Source organism: Zalophus californianus, chromosome 11, assembly GCF_009762305.2.
Source record: "Zalophus californianus isolate mZalCal1 chromosome 11, mZalCal1.pri.v2, whole genome shotgun sequence".
NCBI classification, from domain to species: Eukaryota; Metazoa; Chordata; class Mammalia; order Carnivora; family Otariidae; genus Zalophus; species Zalophus californianus.
Genome location: NC_045605.1, coordinates 54,995,679 through 55,020,796, shown reverse-complemented (window position 1 = coordinate 55,020,796; position 25,118 = coordinate 54,995,679). Strand labels below are relative to the sequence as shown.

At 36.5% G+C, this 25,118-nt stretch overlaps 1 protein-coding gene across 5 annotated transcripts in view; it reads right to left on the bottom strand.

Annotated features, from left to right (window-relative positions):
• Window positions 1-25,118, bottom strand: part of GDPD4 (glycerophosphodiester phosphodiesterase domain containing 4) — a 144,827-nt gene that overhangs the window by 69,224 nt on the left and 50,485 nt on the right. For 3 of the 5 annotated variants that reach the window (XR_003517535.1, XR_003517536.1, XM_027580376.2), the window contains exon 11: window positions 9,144-9,300. The exons of 1 other annotated variant lie outside the window; for it this stretch is intronic. Coding sequence is in view for 1 of the 4 variants with exons in the window: in XM_027580376.2 (XP_027436177.2) it covers window positions 9,144-9,300 (157 nt within the window). In the remaining 3 variants the exon portion in view is untranslated. The remainder of the gene's footprint in view (window positions 1-9,143; window positions 9,301-25,118) is intronic. One more of the 5 variants, XR_003517537.1, reaches the window with a different exon arrangement.

Sequence of the window (25,118 nt, the reverse complement as noted above, 5' to 3'; positions counted from 1 at the left end):
ACACTTCTTTCTTCTCTATGGCACTTTCCTATAAATGTCATCACTAGGAATCTGTTCTGCAAAAAAGATCCACCAAAAGAAATATGCCACAGACAGAATATTTTCAGGAGTTGCAGAAAATTCTACAGCACATTACCAAATTATGGCTATGGACATATGGTTATGACTCTGTTGACACCATTGCCTAAAAACCTCTTAATGTTGAAGTTAAGGAAGATCTAAGCCAACTGTAACAGACTTTTGATACAACAAGGATTAATTATCCCTCACATTAGCCCAAGCAAAATGTCTGTTTAAAAAACAAAAACAAAACCAAAACGGTGTTGGTAGAGGATACCAATTTGTCTAACATCTGTAAGCTATTTACCAAAGAGTTATATCTCATTTTCTAGTATTGCCTAACCCAAATGTATTCTCTTTGGCCCTATCTTTACTTTCTTTCATGTTTTAGCTGATGAAGATAGCCAATATTCACTGCCTTCAGCAAGGAACAAGCAACAATTTACCTGGAAATTTATGCTTCAGATACTTACTGAAGCCCCATCCTACTTTTCTCAAATCTTAAACCAAGATCACAAGCTCACAGGCTGTATAAAAGTAGCCAGTGGCTGGATCTGGATAGCAAGCCACCGTTTGCCAAAACTTGATCGAGGCCATGATATATTGATTGAGGAAGGACATAATCTAATGAGAGATTACAAATTATCCAAAATTATCCACGACCAAACACTAAGGACAATGAAATAATTTCTGGAATTAGTTGGATGTTGTAGAGTATACACAGCAAGCTCTTTTGAAATAGGCCTCTGTATGATTTAACTTAATCAAACATCTTGGGAACCATTCTCACAAAACACAAAAACCAAAAACACCTTCAGTAATCTCAAAATATTTCTTCAACAATCATCTTTGCTGATCTTCCAAATCATAATAAACCTTTCTTTGACTGAAAGTACATGAAAGGGGAGGCCATGGTCTAAAAGCATTAACTCAACAACCTGGCACACATCAAAGACTCATGCCTATTAATGCCTATTCCTTGATCCAGTAGCAAGGCTCTTTATCTTTGCCTCAGAAGAAAATGCGAACTGAGGCAGCCACTCTAGAGAACAGTTTGGAGGTTCCTCAAAAAGTTGAAAATAGAACTACCCTACAATCCAGCAATTGCACTACTAGGTATTTACCCAAAGGATACAAAATACAAATTCAAAGAGTTACATGCACCTAGATGTTTAAAGCAGCATTATCAACAAGAGCCAAACTACGGAGAGAGCCCAATTCATCAATTGATGAATGGATAAAAGAGGGCTCTCTCTCTCTCTCTCTCTCTCTCTCTCTCTCACACACACACACACACACACACACACACACACAATGGAATATTACTCAGCCATCAAAAGAATGAAATCTTGCCATTTGCAACAATATGGATGGAGCTAGAGTGTATTATGTTAAGCGAAGTAAGTCAGATAAAGACAAATACCATATGATCTCACTGATATGTGGAATTTAAGAAAGAAAACAGATGAACATATGGGAAGGAGAAAAGTAAAAAAGGAGAGAGGGAAACAAGCCATAAGAGACTTTTAACAATAGAGAACAAACTGAGGGTTGAAGAAGGGAGGTGGGTGGAGGATGGGCTAGATGGATGATGGGTATTAAGGAGGGCACTTATTATGATGAGCACTGGGTGTTGTATGTAAATGATGAATTATTGAATTCTACTCCAGAAACCAATATTGCACTGTATGTTAACTAACAAAATTTTTTTAAAAAGAGGCAAAACATACCTAACCATTATGGAAAACCACCAATTTTAAAAGGTAGAAACACAAGGAGAAAGAAATAACAGAGATACAAAATAACCAGAAAACAAAAGATAAAATGGTGGTGGTAAGTCTTACATATTAGTAATCACCCTAAATGTAAATGGATTGAACTCACCCATCAACAGAGAGAGGTGGGATGGATGAAAAACAACACCCAAATATATGCTGCCTTTAGGAGACTCATTTCAGCTATAAAGACACAAATAGGCTTAAAGTGATGGGGTAGAAGATGATACTCCAAGCAAATAACCAAAAGAAAGCATGTGTAGCTATACTTATATCAGACAAAATAGACTTCAAGCCATAAATGTTAACGAGAGACAGAGGAGGTCATTAATATATCAAGAACACAAAACAGGGGTGCCTGGATGGCTCAGTTGGTTAAGCATCTGCCTTTGGCTCAGGTCATGATCCCAGGGTCCTGGGATCGAGCCCTGCATCAGGCTCTGATCTCTTGTTCTCTCTCTCCCTGTCAAATAAATAAATAAATAAATCTTTAAAAAAAAAAACAAACACAAAATAATCATAAATATGTATGTTCCCAACACTTTAGCACTATTTTTTAAATTCTAGTATACTTAACATAGAGTGTTATATTAGTGTCAGTTGTACAATATAGTGATTCAACAATTCTATACTTAGTGCTCATCATGGTAAGTATACTCTTAATCCCTATCACCTATTTCACCCATCCCCCCAACCAACCTCCCCTCTGGTAACCATCTGTTTGATCTCTATAGTTAAGAGGCTCTTTTTTTGGTCTCTTTTTCTCTTTGGTTGATGGTATTTGTCTTTCTCTGACTGGTTGATTTCACTTAGCATTAAACCCTCTAGATCCATCATTGGCAAAATTTCATTCTTTTTTATAGCTGAGTAATATTCCACTGTGTGTGTGTATATGTGTGTGTGTGTGTGTGTGTGTGTGTGTGTGTGTGTGTGTGTGTGTATACACACACACCATGGCTTCTTTATCCAATTATCCATCAATGGACTTAGGTTGCTTCCATAATTTGGCTGTTGTAAATAATGCTGAAATAAATATAAGGGTGCATATATCTTTTCACATTAGTGTTTCTGTATTCTTTGGGTAAATGCCTAGTAGTGGAATTACTGAATCATACGGCAATTCTACTGTTAAGTTTTTGAGGAACTTCCATGCTGTTTTCCACAATGGCTGTATCAGTTTGCATTCCCACCAACTGTGCATGGGGGGAGTTCCTTTTTCTCTACATCCTCACCAACACTTGTATCTTGTTTTTGATTTTAGACATTCTGATAGGTGTGAGGTGATATCTCATGTGGTTTTGATTTGCATTTTCCTGATGATTAGTGATGTTGAGCATTTTTTCCTGAGTCTCTTGGCCATCTGGAGCTCTTCTTTGGAGAAATGTCTTCTGCCCATTTTTTAATTGGATTATTTGTTTTTTTTGGTGTTGAGTTGTATAAGTTCTTTATATATTTTGCATAGTAACCTTTTATCAGATATGTCACTTGTAAATAACCTCTCCCATTCAGTAGGCTGTCTTTTAGTTTTGTTGACTGTTTCCTTTGCTGTGCAGAAGTTTATTTTGATGTAGCCCCAATAGTTTATTTTTGCTTTTATTTTCCTTGCCTCAGGAGACCACCTAGAAAAATGTTTCTACGACCAATGTCTCTCTTCTAGGATTTTTATGTTTCAAGTCTCACATTTAGGTCCTTAATCCATTTTGAGTTCATTTTTATCTATGATGTAAGAATATGATCCAGTTTCATTCTTTTGCATGTAGCTGTCCAGTTTTCCCAACACCAGTTGTTGAAGAGACTGTCTTTTTTCCCATTGCATATTTTTCCTCCTTTCTCGAAGATTAATTGACCATATAATTGTGGGTTTATTTCTGGGCTTGCTATTCTATTCCATTGATCTATGTGTCTATTTCTGTGCCAGTACCACAGTTTTGATTCCTATAGCTTTGTAGTATATCTTGAAATCTGGGATTCTGATACATTGTTTTGTTTTTCTTTTTCAAGATTGCTTTGCTTATTTGGGTTTTTTTGTGGTTGCATATAAGTTTTAGGATTGTCTGTTCTAGTTTTGTGAAAAATGCTATTGGTATTTTGATAGGGGTGCTTTAAATGTATAGATTGCTTTGGGTAAGATAGACATTTTAACAATGTATGTTCTTCTAGTCCATGAGCATGGAATTATTTCCATTTGTGTCATCTTCCATTTCTTTCAACAATGTTTTATAGTTTTCAGAGTATGAGTATTTCATCTCCTTGGTTAAGTTTATTCCTAGGTATTTTATTCTTTTTGATGCAATTATAAACAGGACTGTTTTCTTAATTTTTCTTTCTGCTACTTCATTATTAGTGTATAGAGAAACAATGGATTTCTGTATATTGATTTTGTATTCTGCAACCTTACTGAATTCATTCAGTAGCTCTAGTAGTTTTTTGGTGGAGTCTTTAGCATTTTCTATATTCAGTATCATGTCATCTGCAAATTGTGACAGTTCTACTTCTTCCTTTCCTATTCTGATGTCTTTCTTTCAGATGTCTTCCTTCCTTCCTTTCCTTCTTCCTTCCTTCCTTCCTCTTTCCTCCCTCCCTCCTTTTCTTTTCTCTTTGTCCTTCCTTCCTCCCTCCCTCCCACCCTCCCTCCCTTTCTTCCTTCCTTCCTTGTCACTGAGGCTAGGACTTCTAGTACTATGTTGAATATAAATGATGAGAATGGACATCCTTGTCTTGCTTCTGATCTTAGAGGAAAAACTCTCAGTTTTTCACTATTAAGTATGACGTTTGCTGTGGGTTTTCACAGATGATCTTTATTATGTTGAGGTATGTTCTCTCTAAACCTATTTTTGTTGAGGGCTTTTATCATGAATGGATGTTTTACTTTGTCAAATCCTTTCTCTGCACCTATTGAAATAATCATAGGGTTTTTATTCATTGTTTTACTGATGTGATGTATCATGTTGATTGACTTGCAAATACTGAACCACCCTTGCATACCAGGATCAAATTAGATTTGATCGTGAATTATTTTTTTAATGTATCATTGGATTCAGTTTGCTAACATTTAGTTGAGGAGTTCTGCATTTGTGTTCATCAGAGATATTGGCCTGTAGTTCTTTTTGTTTGTTTGTTTGTTTCTTTCTTTTTTTGTAGTGTCCTCATCTGGTTTTGGTATGAGGGTAATGCTGGCATCACATAATGAATTTGGAAGCTTTCCTTCCTCTTCTATTTTTTGGAATATTTTGAGGAGAAGAGGTATTAAGTCTTCTTTAAATGTTTGGTAGAATTCACCTGTGAAGCCATCTGGTCTTGGACTTTTGTTGTGGGAAATTTTTTGATTACTGATTCAATTTCATTCCTGGGAATTGGTCTGTTCAAATTTTCCACTTCTTCCTGCTTCAGTTTAGTAGGTGATATGTTTCTAGGAATTTATCCATTTCTTCTAGGTTGTCCAACTTGTTAGCAACTGGTTATCTGTTGTTGGACACTGTACCAGCATCACAGGTAGTAAGAAAGATCATTGCCTAGCAGGGAAAAAGAGGAATTTGCCCATATTTGTAGGTATACAGGTGAAACCTGGTAAAGATTAATTTCTTATTTTGCAAATAATAGTGATAAAAAGAGCTCTGGAGTGATAGGGACTATTAAAAATGAATTTTTTTTATTCTATACATAATCTCCAGACAGAATCTAATTTGACAGACTAAGAAGTTGTTTAACACAATCTGGCTCTAGATTTGCTGATTATACAACAAGGAACCTAAGGAAATTAATAAAGCCAAAATAACACGACACTGCACTGAGATGAACCTCTAAATACTCTATAGAAGTTAATTATGACTATGAAATGAGACTGTTAAACTATTCAAACTTACAAATAAGGCAAAAAGTTGATTGTTGGACCATATAGTATCATGGTAGCACATTCTTTTTTTTTTTAAGATTTTATTTATTTATTTAACAGAGAGAGAGACAGCAATAGAGGAAACACAAGCAGGGGGAGTAGGAGAGGGAGAAGCAGGCTTCCTGCGGAGGAGGGAGCCCAATGCAGGGCTCAATCCCAGGACCCTGGGATCATGACCTGAGCTGAAGGCAGACACCCAACAGCTGAGCCACCCAGGCGCCCCATGGTAGCACATTCTTTAAGAAAACCGTGTAAGGGTCATCTGACTCTTAGGGGAAGGTAACTTTGTTTGAATTACTATTTACTATTGATTAGGGCAAAACTACATAAAGTTAGATGTTAAGTTGTAGAAAACTGATAAAAATGGAAATGATTTCTGTCCAGTACAGATGCAAATGATATTTTCTGATAGAGAAGATAACTCCAAAGGTATAGCTTTATTGTCATATAGTATCATATAGTCATGTAGTACATATTATATATATATGTAATAGTATCTTAACAAAGTTTGTATCTAATCTAGCAATCTAATTTCAGCATTTCTTTGTTGCACTTACTATACACATGTTGGTTTCTCACTTTTCTTTTGAGTAGGTTTTGTCATCCTGATTTGTTCTTTCATTAATGTGCTAAATAAAACTTTTACTCATGCTCACTATCTAGTTGCAGGAGAATTATATATTTCTAAAAAATTTTATTTATTTGAGAGAGAGAGAGCACAAATGGGGGGGAGGAGCAGAGGGACAGGGAGAAGCAGATTCTTCACTTAGCAGGGAACCTGATGTGGGGCTCGATCCCAGGACCCTGGGATCATGAGCTGAGCCAAAGGCGGACGTTTAACCAACTGACCCACCCAGGCGCCCCTGCATGAGAATTATATTTTTATCGTTTTGAGAATTATACTTTCACAAAAAGATATAAGAAAGTTCTACAGAAATGTTGATTTTGCTGGAGAAACAGGAACTCAGCTGAACTTCCAGGAACAACTACCAGAACTGCTCTATTTTTATTTCATTATCAATCAGATTAACAATTTAATTTTCACCAATAATCTAAGGAATATACTAACAAATAATGATCAACTCACCACCATCATCAATTCATAATTTTACACATCCAATGAAGAATGACCAGAATAATCCTCACAAACAAAAACAATTCCTTTGCTATGAAAGAGTATCCAAACATCCAAATCTTTAAACTCACACGCCAACACCACTTCAGCCATCCCTGACTGCACAGCATGCAAGCAAAGAAAACTCCACAATTAAACCTAAAAATAAAGTCCCCTAGGTAACCATATTTGGAACGCCAGGTTTCAGGATACTCTTCGGTAGCCATAGTAATAGTATTAACTAAATACTGCAAGCATGCCACCTAAATATGCTAAAATAAAACTATTAATCCTTAAAAAATCCACCAAAATTTATTACAATAACATATCTAACCCTATCACTTACAATAAGATTTTATGAGTCATACATTATACATCAGACACAATATTGGCCTCTTCATCTGAAAGGCACATTTGCCAAAACATTAACTATGGCTGACTAACCCAATATATACATTCTAATGGAGCATCTCTAGTTTGTATGTGTCTATTTATTCATGTGTGATGAGACACAGAGAGAGCCTACGTACACACAGAAACCTGGAATACCAGGTTTTCACAGATGGAAACAGTATTTATAGGCTATATACTCCTATAAGAACAAGTTTTCTAAGATACTGTAATTACAAATCTACTTTCAGCTATCTCTTATATTAACACTAGTTAATAGAATGAAATTGAAGCAGAGAAGTGCATTTTATTTTATTTTTTTAAAAGGTTTTATTTATTTATTTGACAGAGAGAGACACAGCGAGAGAGGGAACACAAGCAGGGGGAGAGGGTGAGGGAGAAGCAGGCCTCCCGCTGAGCAGGGAGCCCGACACAGGGCCCGATCTCAGGACCCTGGGACCACGACCTGAGCCAAAGGCAGATGCTTAACAACTGAGCCACCCAGGCGCCCCGAGAGGTGCATTTTAACATAATGCTTTACTTAACACTATTTTTTACACAAAAATGATCAAGTAAGTTCTCAGGGTTAATATCAAAATATAAATAAAATTCCATTCTGGCCCAAGTATACAATTAAAAATACCTTAAGACTTATTTTCCTAATTATAATTACCTGATAAGAGAGCTGATACCCATACCACACTATCTCTGATGTTACTGGTGCTAGCAATATGAATGCTTGCTGTGCTCAGATGTTTATTTTCAAAATTGAAGTCTCAAATGAGTGTATCTGACTGGTATAAACTAGGTCACGTGGATTCCCCCTAGACATATGATAAATTGGAATCTAAGTTGTTTTATTTTCTTTAATCTATCTTGGGAAGGCAGATTTAATTTTTATCGAATGCAAATGTGACCTTTGATTTTAGCCACTTTAAAATACTCAGGATAATTCTAAACTCTCTAACTTGTTATTTAAGCATTGCTATAATCTCCTCTCAACATGTTTTCCCAGGTTCTTCTCCAAATCTCTCTCCCATTTCCTCCCTACCCACCTTTCTCTCCTTCCCTCCCTCCATTCTTCTCTTCCTCTTTCACACATGCATGCATGCACACCATATCCACTCTTGCTCCAGTGTACTGTAATCTTTGAAATATACCACCATCATTGCCCATGCTTCCCATTAGTAATGATCTTCCCTCAGCTCAAATGATACCTTTGCATGAACTATTCAACTCTCTCAAGTAGAACCATTCACTCTTGCCTCTAAATTACACTGTACACAGCAATGCTTTATATTTTACCACACCTTCATTGTCTTCTTCTTCCAGAATCCCCCTTCTCCATCCCTGAGACTGAGTTAGAAGTTGCTCTTGTGTGCTCCTAAGCAACCTAAAATTAACTCTAGTTTAGCACTTATCACAGTGTATTGTAATTGTCTCTTCTAGCCTGTGAACTCCATTAGGGCTGAGTGTGTTTTATTCACCATTGTATTCCATGTGCCTAGTACCCAAAAGGTACTCAATAAATATTTATTGAATGATAAGAAGAGGAGGCTAGAATAAATATGTTTCCCAGTCTGCCTCATGTATGACTGTGAGCTACTCAAAATGCCTAGGAAAATGCTGTGTACATGGTAGATACAATAAAAGTTAATGAAACGCTTTGATAAAAAGGAATTAAATGACAAAAGTAAGTTTACAAGTTCATCTTCAGAATTTCCAGGGAATGTAGAAAGCAGCAATTATACTGACTGCATTCCTGGAAAAGCCCTCCTGTCAGTGCTACAGTTCTGCTACCAAACTGGGATGAAATTCTGTGTATGCTTGCCTTTATTTCTAGGAGCAGCACATGACTTCATATAGAAGAGACATTTAATGCAGGTTTATTGAGTTGGGGAATGTGTCTTACCCGTGATTGTACAAACCATTTGCCTGCATTCAGAGTCGACAGGAAACTCCACTGGAAGAAGCTAGCATGTGTGAAGGAGGCATTTGGCAGGACCTCCCTAATATTGGTTGTTCTTCTCAGGTGATTGTCATGCATGAGAAAAGGTACCTGATCATAACTGCAGGCAGAAGAGGAAAAGAAGAGGGAGAAAGGCTGAACTCAGCCACCTTGGCAGATAAGGTTCTCAGAAAGCCCATCAATGTCACAAGTCTTACTAGGGTTCCTTACTCCCTCCCAAATCTCAGAAACATACTAAGTACTAGTCACTTACACTTTGATTTCAATATTTTTATGGTCTAGAAGTCAGTATTTAGTGACATATAATAATCATATTAGTGATGGTGAAAAAGTAGCTTCCCTCTCTAGGGGCTTTCTGGCAGCAAGAAAACTGTATGTACAGTAATAACCTGAGAGTAAGGTGAGTGGGGTAGGGATGGGGCAAAGCTCTGAGGTCCCAAAACCACACTAATCTCCCTGTTCTGACCCATTTCCCAGGTAGGTACCTGCCCTGAGTATTTCTGGCCCTAGACTCTTCATATCAGATGGTATCATTAGAAAAGTTCCTTGTTCTCTTATCTGTTATTTGCCTTGAAATATCTCCGGTTTTATGAAAATCCCTCTTCCTTTCTCATTAAAATACCTGTGAAGAGAACTCTGTAATGGCCATGAGGGTGTAACAGAGCTAAGACTTAGCTTCCTGCCCATAAACAACTAGAAAACTGGACAAAATGAGGAAGATAATTCTTTTCAGCCCAGTGGGGAACTGGGAGCACAATATGATTATCTCTGAGAAAAGGTAAACAGATGAAATTAGCTCTTCCATTACCCAGGCTTCCTTCTTGCAGGTGTATACTAGACTGTGGCACAGAGAGGGGGAACCTAAAATGGACCCAGCTAGCATGCTGATTTGAGTAGAAAGAGAACAGATTAAAGAGAGGTCAAGATAGCTAGAATTTGTGGGCTAGAGTCTCACAAAGAATGGAGCTCTGAAGGGGGAAAAAAAAAAAGAGGAGTTCCAAAGAAATATGCAGAGGTCCTTTGAGTGTATGGCCAAATATCAATTAGTATATGTGCAGAGTAAAACTATAAAGCTTGCAAAGAACAACTTGTAAGAAAAGAAAAATTACCAGAAAGTTCTAAGACAATGTGCAGAGTTCACACAGGGGTATGAATCTTTCAAGTTCCATCTAGCAAGAGCAGAGAGACTTCAGTAATTACAAAGGCATTCTTTAGAGACTCCAGAGGGTCATGCCCTAGAATGGGGATAATTTAGAAATAGAATGACTTTAGAGCCTCTATTAAAGAACTTAAAAACATCCTTCAAAGGATCAAATTAACTTTAAGTAATTCAACTCCTTGCTAGAAAAGTCCAAAATTCTTTTTTTTTTAAGATTTTATTTATTTATTTGACAGAGAGAGACAGCGAGAGCAGGAACACAAGCAGGGGGAGTGGGAGAGGGAGAAGCAGGCTTCCTGCGGAGCAGGGAGCCCGATGTGGGACTCGATCCCAGGACCCTGAGATCATGATCTGAGCCGAAGGCAGACGCTTAACGACTGAGCCACCCAGGCGCCCAAAAGTCCAAAATTCTTTAAAGGAATACAGTAAAATGTATCACCTAGCCTAAAATCACAATGTCCAGCATGTAACCCAAATTTACCAGACATGTGAAGAAGCAGGAAACTGTAACCAGAACCAAAAGAAATTACTCAATAAAGACAAACTCAGAAATGAAAGAGATGATAGAATGAATCAACAAGGGTATTAAATCATACAAAACAAAAATACAGGTGTGTATTTAAATAATGTCAAGAAAACATGAACATAATAAAAACATAACTGTAAGACACAAAAAACAATGGAAATTCTAGAGCTGAAAAAATATATTAAATGAAATTTTCACTGGATGAACTTAATATCAGATTAGATATTACAGATCACGTACAGATAAGAGAATTTGAAGATATAGGAATAGAATCTATCCAAATGACCTGTAACACACTATTAGACAATATTATATATATATATATATATATATGATTGGAGTTCTAAAAAGACAGGGGAAACAAAAAAAAATCTGAGGAAATGAAAGTAAAATATCTTAAAAATTTGATGATAATTACACATCAACAAATCCAAGAATCTTAATGAATACCAAGAAGGATAAATATAAAAGTACATATATACACACCACATTAAGGATTATTACATTCAAACTGGTAAAAAACACCCAAAAACTGATGAAGGAAAGGAAACTGTAAAGGTAGGCAGAGGGGAAAACAAAGGACATATTTAGAGAGAAATAAAGGTAAGCAAATAGCACACTTCTCATCAAAAAATATGATAAAAGATAAAAAGAGAAAAGAGAAAAAATCAGTGAAACAACATATTTAAATGGTGAAGGAAAATAACTATCAACTTAAAATCTTTGAAAAAAGGAAAGAAAAGAGGATTCTGGAAAAATGGCAAAGTAGGAAGCACCAGGAATCTGTCTTTCAACTTAGACAACAACTGCACTGGCAGACTGTGTCTAATGTAATTATTTTGGAACTCTGGAGTATATTAAAAAGCTAGCAACTTCTAGGGGAAGACTTACATAAATTGGGGTTAATTTTGCTCAATTTCAGCTCTTAGCACATTAGCAGCTATCAACCCCCCACCCCAGCCACATGGCAAACAACTGTGTATAGTTCCAAGAGTAGCTTACACAGCAGCTGGTGAGAGCCAGGGTAGCACAAACAACACTGTACTCCAAATATAGGGAATGTGTGTTCTGGTCACTGTTTGCTGCTTTTTGCCACAGAAGGACAGACAGAAAGGCAAGCAACCGTTGTGTTGTCGCACCTATTCCAGCTGTTGCAAAGTCCTTCCTTTCAGGCTAAAGTGACTGCCAGGAAATTTAAAGGACTAGCATGCTTTTTACCCCTCTTCATTCTTCTCCTTTTCCCAGACATTACAGGCTAGCACATTAGAAACAGCTGCGTATATGGGGAAAATTAGAAAGTGACTGTGCATTCCCAAGGAAAGGATCAGAAAAACCTAAGACCTTGATTTTATGCCTCAGATTGACCCACAGCACAGACATCCTAAGTGATGTAAAAATAATTATAACAAAAAACACAGAAACCCTGAGGAAGTGGGAGAAACTGATTTCTAGTGCTACCACATTATTAGATTCAAATTTCCAGTTTTCAATTAAAAAAAATCACAAAGAAACATCTCACTACATTTACAGATGTGAAAGATACAAGAGCATTTAAGGTCTCTATAGTTAACACATTTAATGTATTAAATTTATAAGAATTCCTTAAGTATTCTGAAAATATTTCAGACAACTGCAGTACCAAAACAATATATTAAATGCATAAATGCAATTTAAAACATCTAAATTAAATGGGATTAAGTATTATTCAAAGGCCCTCAAAAATGATGGTTAAAAAGGGCACGTGTTGTGATGAGCACTAGGTGTCATATACAACTAATGAATCATTCAAAACTACATCAAAAACTAATGATGTACTGTATGGTGGCTAACTTAGCATTAAAAAAAGGAGGAAATTAGGACAACAGACACACACAGAGGGAGAAGACATCCATCTGTAAACCAAGAAGAGAGGCTTCAAAAGAAACCAACCCTACCATCACCTTGATCTCGGACTTCTAGACTCTAGAATCATGAGAAAATGAATTTCTGTTGTTTAAGCAAAAAAAAAAAAAAAAAAGATGGTTAAAACATTAGACTTATAGGGGCACCTGGGTGGCTGAGTCGGTTAAGCGTCTGACTCTTGATTTCAGCTCAGGTCATGATGTGTCATAAGATTGAGCCTCACATTGGGCTCCATGCTGGGTGAGGAGCCTGATTAAAATTCTCTCTCTCCCCCTGCCCCTCCCCCACCTCTCTAATAAAAAAAATTTAAAAAAACCAGACTTATAGTTGTAGGATATAAAATCAATGTACAGAAATCCATTGTGTCTCTATATACTAATAATGAAGTAGCAAAGAGAAGTTAAGAAAACAATCCCATTTACAATTGCACCAAAAAAAAAAAAAATACCTAGGAATAAACTTAACCAAGGAGGTGAAAGACCCATACTTTGATAAAACACTGATGAAAGAAATGGAAGATGAAACAAATGGAAAGAGTTCCATGCTCCTGGATTGGAAGAACAAATATCGTTAAAATGCCTATCCTACCCAAAGCAATCTACACATTTAATGCACCCCTATCAAAATACCAATAGCATTTTTCACAGAACTAGAACAAACAATCCTAAAATTTATATGCAACCACAAAAGACCCTTGCTTGTTCTTGCACACATGCTCTATCAAATAAATCTTTTAAAAATTATATAAATTTATATATATATAAATATAAATAACATATACACCATACATAAAATAATGAGACATATCTAGAAAAACGTCGTTAATGGCCGATGTCAGAGAAATTCCTCCCTGTGCTGTCTTCTAGGATTTTTATGGTTTCAGGTTTCACATTTAGGTCTTTAATCCATTTTAAATGTATTTTTTTTAACTCTTAAAGATTTTATTTATTTGACAGAGACAGCGAGAGAGGGAACACAAGCAGGGGGAGTGTGAGCGGGAGAAGCAGGCTTCCCACTGAGCAGAGAGCCCCATGCGGGGCTGGATCCCAGGACCCTGGGATCAGACCTGAGCCAAAGGCAGACACTTAACGGCTGAGCCACCCAGGTGCCCCTTTAAATGCATTTTTATGTATGGTGTAAGAAAGTGGTCCAGTTTCATTCTTTTGTTTGTAGCTGACCAGTTTTCCCCACAACACTATTTGTTGAAGAGACTGTCTTTTTCCCAGCAGATATTCTTTCCTGTTTTACTGAAGATTAATTTGATGTAAGGAAATGTTAGGGTTCGAAGCCAATGACCAAGAAAGAGTTCTTGAGATGTCTTTGGTGCAAAAAGGTGATTTTATTAAAGCACGTGGACAGGACCCATGGGCAGAAAGAGCTGCACTGGGGTCATGAGGAGTGGCCCGTTATATACTTTCAAGTTGGAAGGGGTAACAGGTGATGAGGATTAAGAGTACACCTCTCATGGTGAACACTGAGTAATGTACAGAATTCCTGAATCATGACGTTGTACACCTGAAACTAATTTAACACTGTACGTCAACTATACTGGAATTAAAATTTTAAAACCTAATAAAAAAAGTTAGACTTATAAATGGAATAAGTTTTTGTTTTGTTTTGGTGCAAAATGGTAGTTTTATTAAAGCATCAGGACACGACCTGTGGGCAGAAAGACCTGCTGCACCGGGGCTGTGTGGAGTGGCTGATTACATACTTGGGAGTTGGGGGAGGTAAGGAAAAGGGAGGTTTCAAAAGGATTTTCATATGTTAGAGAAGACTTACAGGATACCCAGGCCTTGTTGTTCTCAAGTTAAGGTTATTTTTCCCTCTAGCAAGGCATTAATATTAAGATAGTTGGGAGCTTCCTGGAAGAATGTCACACATATCCCACCCAGGAGTGGGAATAAGGTTTATAAGTTAAACTTAAAAGCTTCAGAACAAGGGTTCTGAATTTAATAAACTGAATAATTATTTTGATTTCAATCAAAGTAAAATGTTTCTAGCACACAAACATCACCCTAAGGCACAAAATAAATTTATATTTAAAAAAATAAAAGGAAAATGAGAATGTTTTCATGGAAATAGAAGATAGGATTGTTTTTCCAACAGATCTGTACTCTAAGAAAAATTAAAAGATACTCTTAGGCAAAAACTAAATACTAACTGGAAACTTGAATCTACACAAAAGAATGAAGAGTACCAGAAACGATAAATACATGAGTGAATACTTAAAACTTTTTTCTAATTTTTAATCTTTAAAAAAGATTACTGACCATTTAAAACAAAAATTAATAACAACATATTGTGCGATTGATGACAGTAACAGGTCAAACGATGGGAGAGGTGGGATGGAAGTATACTGTTAAAAGATTTGTATTTTACACACAAAAAAATGTATAATATTTAAGGAAGAGGTGATAGGTTAAACATCATATTGTAATTCTAGTGCAACCACTAAAAAAAAAAAAAAAAGTATAGCTAATAAGCCCAGAGGGGAGATAAAGTCATAAAAAATACTCCATTAATCTAAAGTGAGACAAAAAATGAGAAAAAAAAATAGCAAAATAGTAGTGCACCAGGTGTAAAAATGGAAGGAAGGTGCCAAATATTCAGTAATCAAGATAAATACTGTTTTAAATTTAATTTATTTATAACAGCTAAAATCTGGAAACAACCCACACATCCATTGACAGATGAATGGAATGAATGGATGAACAAATTATGCTATGTTTGTACAACTGAATACCTATCAGCAATAAAAAAGTACAACTACTGATATACATAAGAGCATGGATGAATTGCAAAATAATTGCGATGAGTGAAATAAACCAGACAAAAATAAAGAGCACATACCGTATGCTTCTATTTATATAGAATTCTAGAAAATGCAAACTGAGCTGTAGTGACAAAGCAGATCAGCAGTACTATGGGGATAAAAGAGATGGCAGAGAAAGGGGTAGGGATTACCAAGGAACACAAGGAAGATTTGGGGCATGAGAGGTGTCTTCATAATCTTGATTGTTGTGACGGTTCCATGAGTTTCATGAGTGTTACTTTTCAAATTATCAAAACATACCAGATTGTGCACTTAAAGAATAGGCAATTTACTGTATGTCAACAATAAAACTGTATGTTTTTTTGTTTTCCAAAAAAAAAAAAAGATAAATACTGTTTTAATGCAATATTTTTTAAAAATCTAAATTAATGATGGGGCACTTGCGTGGCTCAGTTGGTTGAGCATCCAACTCCTGATTTCAGCTCAGGTCATGATCTCAGGCTCCTGGGATTGAGCCCCCTATCCACCTTGGCACTCACTGGGGAGTGTGCTTGAGATTCTCTCTCTCTCCTTCTGCCCCACCCCTTGCTCATTCTTGCACACATGCTCTATCAAATAAATCTTTTAAAAATTATATAAATTAATGAAAAATCCATGACAAACAAAATAATTAAATTTCAAATACAGCCTAAAGAAAAGGCTTTACCTTTTGCCTCGGGCTCTGTTATGGTTTGGCATGGCACATCTGTACTAAAATATCTGACATTTTGTTCATCATGGATGTTAAAGGGTAGGCAATACTGAAAGAAATTACTGAACTCTCTCTCATACACACATACACACACATGTGCGCGCGCACACACACACACACACACACACTTGCTAAATATAACATTTACACTTATTTCTCCTAAAAATTTAAGTAAGAATTGAGTTGGTGGGGAAGGAATGGGGCAGTAAATCCCACCGAAGCTTACTGCGATCTTTCAGCCTCTGTGCCTCAGCTTCCTTTGACTCCCAGTGAGTCAACATTTCTCCTTTTGGCTCACATGAGTTCAATGTTGTTTCAGAAAACATGACTCAGTGTTCTCTAAGAGGTGTTGCTCCAGGCTTAGTGAGGGTATCTAACTGGACCTTTATGCTATAAATAAACCTTCAGCAGCCAAGAGTCTTTGCAATAGATTCTTATCAGGGTCTCCCACAGGCTTTCTCTCTTAGATGCTAAATACCAGTTTATATTATTTGCTTTTGACATATAGACATGCCTCCTTTTCAACTGTGTCTTAAAAATATCACATTCAAATGAAAGTTTCATATAAACAAATTTGACATATCATTAGAACAACATGTTTGCAATTTTACAAAATCGGGTGAACACTCAAAACAAGTTCACTTTGGGGGTAGGGATGAGACTTCCTTTTTAAATATTTTATCAAAAATTCCACAATTTTGAGAGTAAGAAGAGATGGCAGGAATGGGCAAAGAAAACCATTTAGGAAACAATCCAGAAAGGAAGAAAATCAGCACAGTATGATACTCTGGAAGCCATATAAAACTGTTTTTTAAATGAGGGAGTAATTCAAATGCTAAGAGGCTGACTCCTCTCATTTTACTGAGATATAACTGACATGTCATTGTATTTGTTTAAGATGTATAACATAATGATTTGATATATATAAACAAGTTGACTTTTTAAATCACTTTCTTTTCTCTAAAGAAATTTTATTTCCATATGGTTCCTCTTTATTCCTTCTATTTCTTTGCTAATACCTTCTACTTTTTCGTTTGCTTAATGAGTGTCCACAATTTGGTGGGAGATACATTATGACAGCTGATTTAAAACTCTTAGATGATTCCAATATCTGTTTCTCTTGGTGGTGATATCTGTTAATTACCTTTTCTCATTCAAGCTGAGATTTTTGTAGGTTTTCAGATGATGAAAACTTTGGACTGTATCCTTGGCATTTTGATGAAATTCTCATTGCTATTTAAATTTATTTTAGCAGTCACTGTATTTAGGCACACATGTCCTGGCCCACGTTTGTAGACCATGGTTCCAAAGTCAGTTTAGTTTTCAAAGGCTTTGCAATGCTTTTCTGGCCTTTCCCACTATGTGCTACCCAGAAGTAAATCTAAAACCTGGATTGTATTCCGGACCAACGTTCAGTTATCAAATCTGCTGTGTTGTTTCTGTAAGGTTTCACACATGGGTTACACAAAGGTCAGCCCAGGATTTTATATACACGTTTTAAAAATCCCTTTCTCCAGCATAGCAGTTCCTCAGATAATTAAACACAGAATTACCGTATATTTCAGCAATTCCACTTCTGAGTATATGCCCAAAAGAATTTAAAGCAAGGTCTAGAAAATACATTTGTAGACTCCTGTTCATAGCAGCATTATTCAAAATAGAAAGACATGCAAGCAATCCAAATGTCCATCGACAAATGAATAGATGAGGAAAATGTATTATATACACACAATAGGATATTATTCAGCCTGAAAAGGGAAGGAAATCCTGTCACATGCTTTAACATGGATGAAACTTGAGAACATTATGCTAAGTGAAATAAGACAGTCACAAAAAAGACAAATACTGTATGATCCACTCATATGTGGTATCTACGGTAGTCAAAGTCACAGAAACAGAAACTGGAATGGTGGTAACCAGGGGCTGAGGGAAGGGAGAAAAGAGGAAACGTGTTGCTGTTTTTAATTCCAGTAGGGTTAACATACAGTGTAATATTAGTTTCAGGTGTACAATATAGTGCTTCAACACTTCCATACAACACCCAGTGCTCATCACAGCAAGTGCCCTCCTTAATCCCCATCATCTGTTTCAACCATCCATCCACCCACCTCCTCACTGGTAACCTCAGTTGGTTCTCTATAGTTAAGAAGCTGTTTCTTGGTTTTTTTCCTCTTTGCTCATTTATTTTTTTCTCTAAATTCTGCATATGAGTGCAATCATATGGTGTTTGTCTTTCTCTGACTTATTTCACATAGCATTATACTCTATAGCTCCATCCATACCATTGTAAATGGCAAGATTTCATTCTTTTTTAAGGCTGAATAGTATCCCATTGTATACTTAAACCACATCTTTATCCATTCATCTATCAATGGTGACTTGGGCTGCTTCCATAAGTTGGCTATTGTAAATAATGCTGCTATAAACACAGGGTTGCATACATCCCATTGAATTAGTGGGTTTTTGTATTTTTGGGGTAAATACTCATTAATGCAATTACTGGATCAGAGGATAGTTCTATTTTTAACTTTTTGAGGAACCTCCATACTGTTTGCTGCAGTGGCTGCACCACTTTGCATTCCCACTAACAGTTTACAAGTGTTTCTTTTTCTTCACATCCTCTCCAACACCTGTTGTTTCTTGTGTTTTTTATTTTAGCCATTCTGACAGGTGTGAGGTGATAATCTCATTGTAGTTTTGATATGCATGTCCCTGATAATGAGCGATGTTGAGCATCTTTTCATGTGTCTCTTGGCCATCTGGATGTCTTCTTTGGAGAAATGTCTGTTCATGTCTTCTGCCCATTTTTCACTGGATTATTCATTTTTTAATGTTGAGTTGGTGGCATTTTATTGAGGATTTTTGCATCTATGTTCATCAGAGATATTGGCCTGTAGTTTTTTTTGTTGTGTCTTTATCTGGTTTTGTTATCAGGGTGATACTGTCCTCATAGAATGAATTTAGAATTTAGAATTTAGAATTTATTTTTTGGACTAGTTTGAGAAGAATAGGTATTAAGTCTTCTTAAAATGTTTGATAGAATTCACCTGTGAAACCATCTGGTCCTGGACTTTTGTTTTTTGGGAGTTTTTGATTACAGATTCAATCTCCTTAGTAATCAGTCTGTTTAAATTTTCTATTTCTTCCTGTTTCACTTTTGGTACAATGCATGTTTCTAGGAACTTATCAATTTGTTTTGGGTTGTCTTATTTGTTGGCATATAGTTTTTCATAATATTCACTTACAACTGTTTGTATTTCTGTGGTGTTGGTTATCATTTCCCCTCTTTCATTGGTGATTTTGTTTGAGTCTTTTCCCTTTTTTCTTTCTTTTTTTTTTTTATGAGTCTAGCTAGAGGTATATCAATTTTGTTGATCTTTTCAAAGAACCAGCTCCTGGTTTCATTTATCTGTTTGTTTGTTTTTTTTCAGTTTCTAACATTTATTTCTGCTCCAATCTTTACTATTTCCTTCCCTCTGCTGGTTTGGGATTTTGTTTGTTGTTCTTCTAGCTCCTTTGGGTGTAAGGTTAGATTGTTCATTGGAAATTTTTCTTGCTTCTTGAGGTTGTTGTTCTTCTAGCTCCTTTGGGTGTAAGGTTAGACTGTTCATTGGAAATTTTTCTTGCTTCTTGAGGTAGGCCTGTATTGCTATAAACTTCTCTATTATAACCACTTTTGCTGCATCCCAAAGATTTTGGACCACTATGTTTTTGTTTTCATTTGTTTCCATTTAGTTTTTTAACTCTTCTTTGATTTCTTGGTTGACCCATTCATTGTTTACTAGCATGTTACTTAACCCCCATGTATTTGTGTTCTTTTCAACTTTTTTCTTGTGGTTGATTTCTAGTTTTACAGTATTGTGGTCAGAAAAGATGCATGGTATGACTTAGATCTCTTTGAAATCGTTGGGGCTTCTTTTTTGCTGTAATAAGTGATCTATACTGGAAAATGTTCCATGTGCACTTGAAATGAATGTGTATTCTGCTGTTTTAGGATGGAATGTTCTGAATATATCTATGAAATCCGTGTAGTCCAGTGTGTCATTTAAAGCCATTGTTTCCTTTTTGATTTTTTGTCTGCATGATCTATCCAGTGATGTAAGTGGGGTGTTAATGTCCCCTACTGTTATTGTATTACTATCAATTAGTTTGTGTTTGTTATTAACTGTTTTATGTATCTGGGTGATCCCATGTTTGGTACATAAATACTTATAATTGTTATATCATCTTGTTGGATTGTCACCTTTATTATTATATACTGTCCTTCTTTGTCTCTTGTTACACTCTTTGTTTTAAAGTTTATTTTGCCCAATGTAAGTAACAAGCCATAAGAGACTTTAACGATAGAGAACAAACTGAGGGTGGGGGATGGGCTAGATGGGTGATGGGTATTGAGGGCATTTGTTATGATGAGCACTGGGTGTTGTATGTAAGTGATGAATCACTGAACACTATTCCAGAAACCAATATTGCACTGTATGTTAACTACTTAAAATTTAAATTAAATTATGTTAAAAAAACAAAACAAATGAACAAAGGAAAAAAAAGAGACAAACCAAGAATCAGACTCTTAACTATAGAGAACAAACAGAAGGTTACTAGAGAGGGGTGGGTAGGGAGGTGGGTGAAATGGGTGAAAGGGATTAAGAGTACACTTAACATGATGAGTACTAATGTATAGAACTTTTTTTTAATGTTTTTATTTATTTATTTGACAGAGAATGAGAGACAGAGAGAGCAAGAGCATGCACAAGCGGGGGAGCTGCAGAAGGAGAGGGAGAGGCAGGCTCCCTGCTGAGCAGGGAGCCCAATGCAGGGCTTGATTCCAGGACCCTGAGATCATGCCCTGAGCCGAAGGCAGACACTTAACGACTGAGCCAGCAAGACACCCCTTGAACTTTTTTTTTTTTTAAGATTTTATTTATTTGTTAGAGAGAGAGAGCGTAGGTGAGAGAGAGTGAGTGAGGGAGAGTGAGCAAGGGTACAAGCAGGGGGAGCTGCAGGGAGAAGGAGAAGCAGGCTCCCTGCTGAGCAAGGAGCCTGATGCTGGACTCGATCCCAGGGCACTGGGATCATGACCTGAGCCAAAGGCAGACACTTAACCGACTGAGCCACCCAGGCATCCCCACCCCTTGAACTTCTGATCACTATATTGTACACCTCAAACTAATATAACACTGTATATTAACTACACTAGAATTAAAATAAATTTAAATTTTTTTAAAACATGAAAAAAGTTTATTTTGTCCAATATAAGTATTGGTACTCTGGCTTTCTTTGGACATCCATCTGCATGATAAATATTTTTCCAGTCCCTCACTTTCAATTTGCAGGCTTCTTTAGGTCAGAAAGGGTCCTGTGTAGGCAGCATATAGATGGGTCTTTTTTTTTTTATCCACTCGGTCACCTTATGGCTTTTGATTGGAACATTTAGTCCATTTACATTCAAAGTAATTAATTACTGACAGATATGTTTGACTTTTTGTTACTGGTTGTTTTGTAGTTTTTCTCTGTTCCTTTCTTCTCTTTCTCTCTTTTATGATTTGCTGGTTTTCTTAGTGATATACTTGGACTCCTACCTCTTTATTCTTTCATACCTATTAGTGGTTTTTAATTTGTGGTTACCACTAGGTTTGTATATAACATCTTCTGCGTATAGCAATCTACACTAAGTTGACTATCACTTAAGTTCAAACCCATTCTTTACTCCTTTTTTCCCATTTTAAGTATATGGTGTCATATTTTACATCCTTTCATGAATCCCTTGACTTTTTTTACAGAGATACTTTTTTAAAAGTTTTATTTTATTTTATTATGTTAGTCACCATACATCATTAGTTTTTGATGTAGTGATCCACAATTCATTGTTTTCGTATAACATCCAGGGCTCCATGCACTACATGCCCTCAATACCCATCACCAGGCTAACCCATCCCCCCCCCCGACACGCCTCCCCTCTAAAACCCTCAATTTGTTTCTCAGAGTCTATAGTCTCTCATGGTTCATCTCTCCCTCTGATTTCCCCCCCTTCATTTTTCCCTTCCTTCTCCTGATGTCCTCCACGCTATTCCTTATGTTCCACAAATAAGTGAAACCATATGATAATTGACTTTCTCTGCTGGACTTATTTCACTTAGCCTAATCCCCTCCAGTCCCATCCATGTTGATGTAAAAGTTGGGTATTCATCCTTTCTGATGGCTGAGTAATATTCCATTGTATATATGGGCCACATCTTCTTTATCCATTTGTCTGTTGAAGGGCATCTCGGCTCTTTCCACAGTTTGGCTATTACAGACATTGCTGCTATGAAATTGGGGTGCATATGGCTCTTCTTTTCACTACATCTGTGTTTTGGGGGTAAATACCCAGTGGTGCAATCGCTGGGTCAAAGGGTAGCTCTATATTTAATTTTCTGAGGCACGTCCACACTGTTTTCCAAAGTGGCTGTACCAACTTGCATTCCCACCAAAAGTGTAAGAGGGTTCCCCTTTCTCCACAACCTCTCCAACATTTGTTTCTTGCCTTGTCAATTTTTGCCATTCTAACTGGTATAAGGTGGTATCTCAATGTGGTTTTGATTTGAATTTCCCTATGGTTAATGATGATGAACATTTTTTCATGTGTCTGTTCGCCATTTGTATGTCTTCTTTGGAGAAGTGTCTGTTCATGTCTTCTGCCCATTTTTTTATTTGATTATTTGTTTTTTGGGTGTTGAGTTTGAGAAGTTCTTTATAGATCTTGGAAATCTGTCTGTAGTGTCATTTGCAAATATCTTCTCCCATTCTATGGGCTGCCTCTTTGTTTTGTTGACTGTTTCCTTTGCTGTGCAGAAGCTTTTAACTTGATGAAGTCCCAAAAGTTCATTTTTGCTTTTGTTTCACTAGCCTTTGGAGATGTATCTTGAAAGAAGTTGCTATGACCAATGTCAAAGAGGTTACTGCCTATGTTCTCCTCTAGGATTTTGATGGATTCCCGTCTCACATTGAGGTCTTTCATCCATTTTAAATTTATCTTTGTGTATGGTGTTAGAGAATGGTCGAGTTTCATTCTTCTGTATATAGCTGTCCAATTTTCCCAGCACCATTTATTGAAGAGACTGTCTTTTTTCCATTGCATATTTTTTCCTGCTTTGTCGAAAATTATTTGACCACAGAATTGACGGTCCATATCTGGGCTCTCTATTCTGTTCCATTGGTCTATATGTCTGTTTTTGTGCCAGTACCATACTGTCTTGGTGAGCACTGCTTTGTAATATAGCTTGAAATCAGCAACGTGATGCCCCAGCTTTGTTTTTCTTTTTCAACATTTCCTTGGTGATTCGGGGTCTTTTCTGATTCCATACAAATTTTAGGATTGTTTGTTCCAGCACTTTGAAAAATGTCATTGGAATTTTGATCGGGATGGTGTTGAAGGTATAGATTGCTCTGGGTAGCATAGACATTTTAACTATGTTTATTCTTCTGATCCATGAGCATGGAATGTGTTTCCATCTTTTTGTGTCTTCTTCAGTTTCTTTCATGAGTGTTCTGTAGTTACTAGAGTATACATCCTTTACCTCTTTTGTTAAGTTTATTCCGAGGTATCTTATGGTTTTTGGTGCTGTTGTAAATGGAATCATTTCTCTAATTTCTCTTTATACCATTGCATTGTTAGTGTATGAGAAAGCAACTGATTTCTGTGCATTGATTTTGTATCCTGCCACATTACTGAATTGGTGTATGAGTTCTAATAATTTGGGGATGGAGTCTTTTGGATTTTCCACATAAAGTATCATGACACCTGTGAAGAGAGAGAGTTTGACTTCTTTGCCAATTTGAATACCTTTTATTTTTTGTTGTCTGATTGCTATTGCTAGGACTTCTAGTACTATGTTGAACAACAGTGGTGAGAGTGGGCATCCTTGTCCTGTTCCTGATCTTAAGGGAAAGGCTCTCAGCTTTTCCCCATTGAGGATGATATTCACAGTGGGTTTTTCATAGATGGATTTTATGAACTTGAGGAATGTTCCCTCTATCCCTATATTCTGAAGAGTTTTAATCAGGAAAGGATGCTGTATTTTGTCAAATGCTTTTTCTGCATCAATTGAGAGGATCATATGGTTCTTCTCTCTCCTCTTATTAATGTGTTCTAGCACATTGAATGATTTGTGAATGTTGAACCACGCTTGCATCCGGGGAATAAATCCCACTTGGTTGTGGTGGATGATCCTTTTAATGTATTGTTGGATCCTATTAGCTAGGATTTTGTTGAGAATTTTGTAATCCATATTCATCAGGGATATCAGTCTGAAATTCTCCTTTTTGACGGGGTCTTTGCCTGGTTTGGGGATTAAGGTAATGTTAGCCTCATAGAATGAGTCTGGAAGCTTTCTTTCTATTTCTATTTTCTGAAACAGCTTCAGGAGAATAGGTATTATTTCTTCTTTGAATGTTTGGTAGAATTCCCCAGGGAATCCATCATGCCCTGGACTCCTGAATTTTGGGAGGTTTTTGTTCACTACTTTAATCTCGTTACTGGTTATTGGCCAATTCAGGTTGTCAGTTTCTTCCTGTTTCAGTCTTGGGAGTTTATAGGTTTCCAGGAAGGTGTCCATTTCTTCCAGGTTGATCAATTTATTGGCATATAGTTGTTGATAATAATTTCTAATAATTGTTTCTATTTCTTTGGCATTAGTCATTATCTCTCCTTTCATTCATAATTTTATTAATTTGGGTCCTTTCTCTTTTCTATTGGATAAGTCTGGCCAGTGGTTTATTGATCTTATTATTTCTTTCAAAGAACAAGCTTCTAGTTCATTGATCTG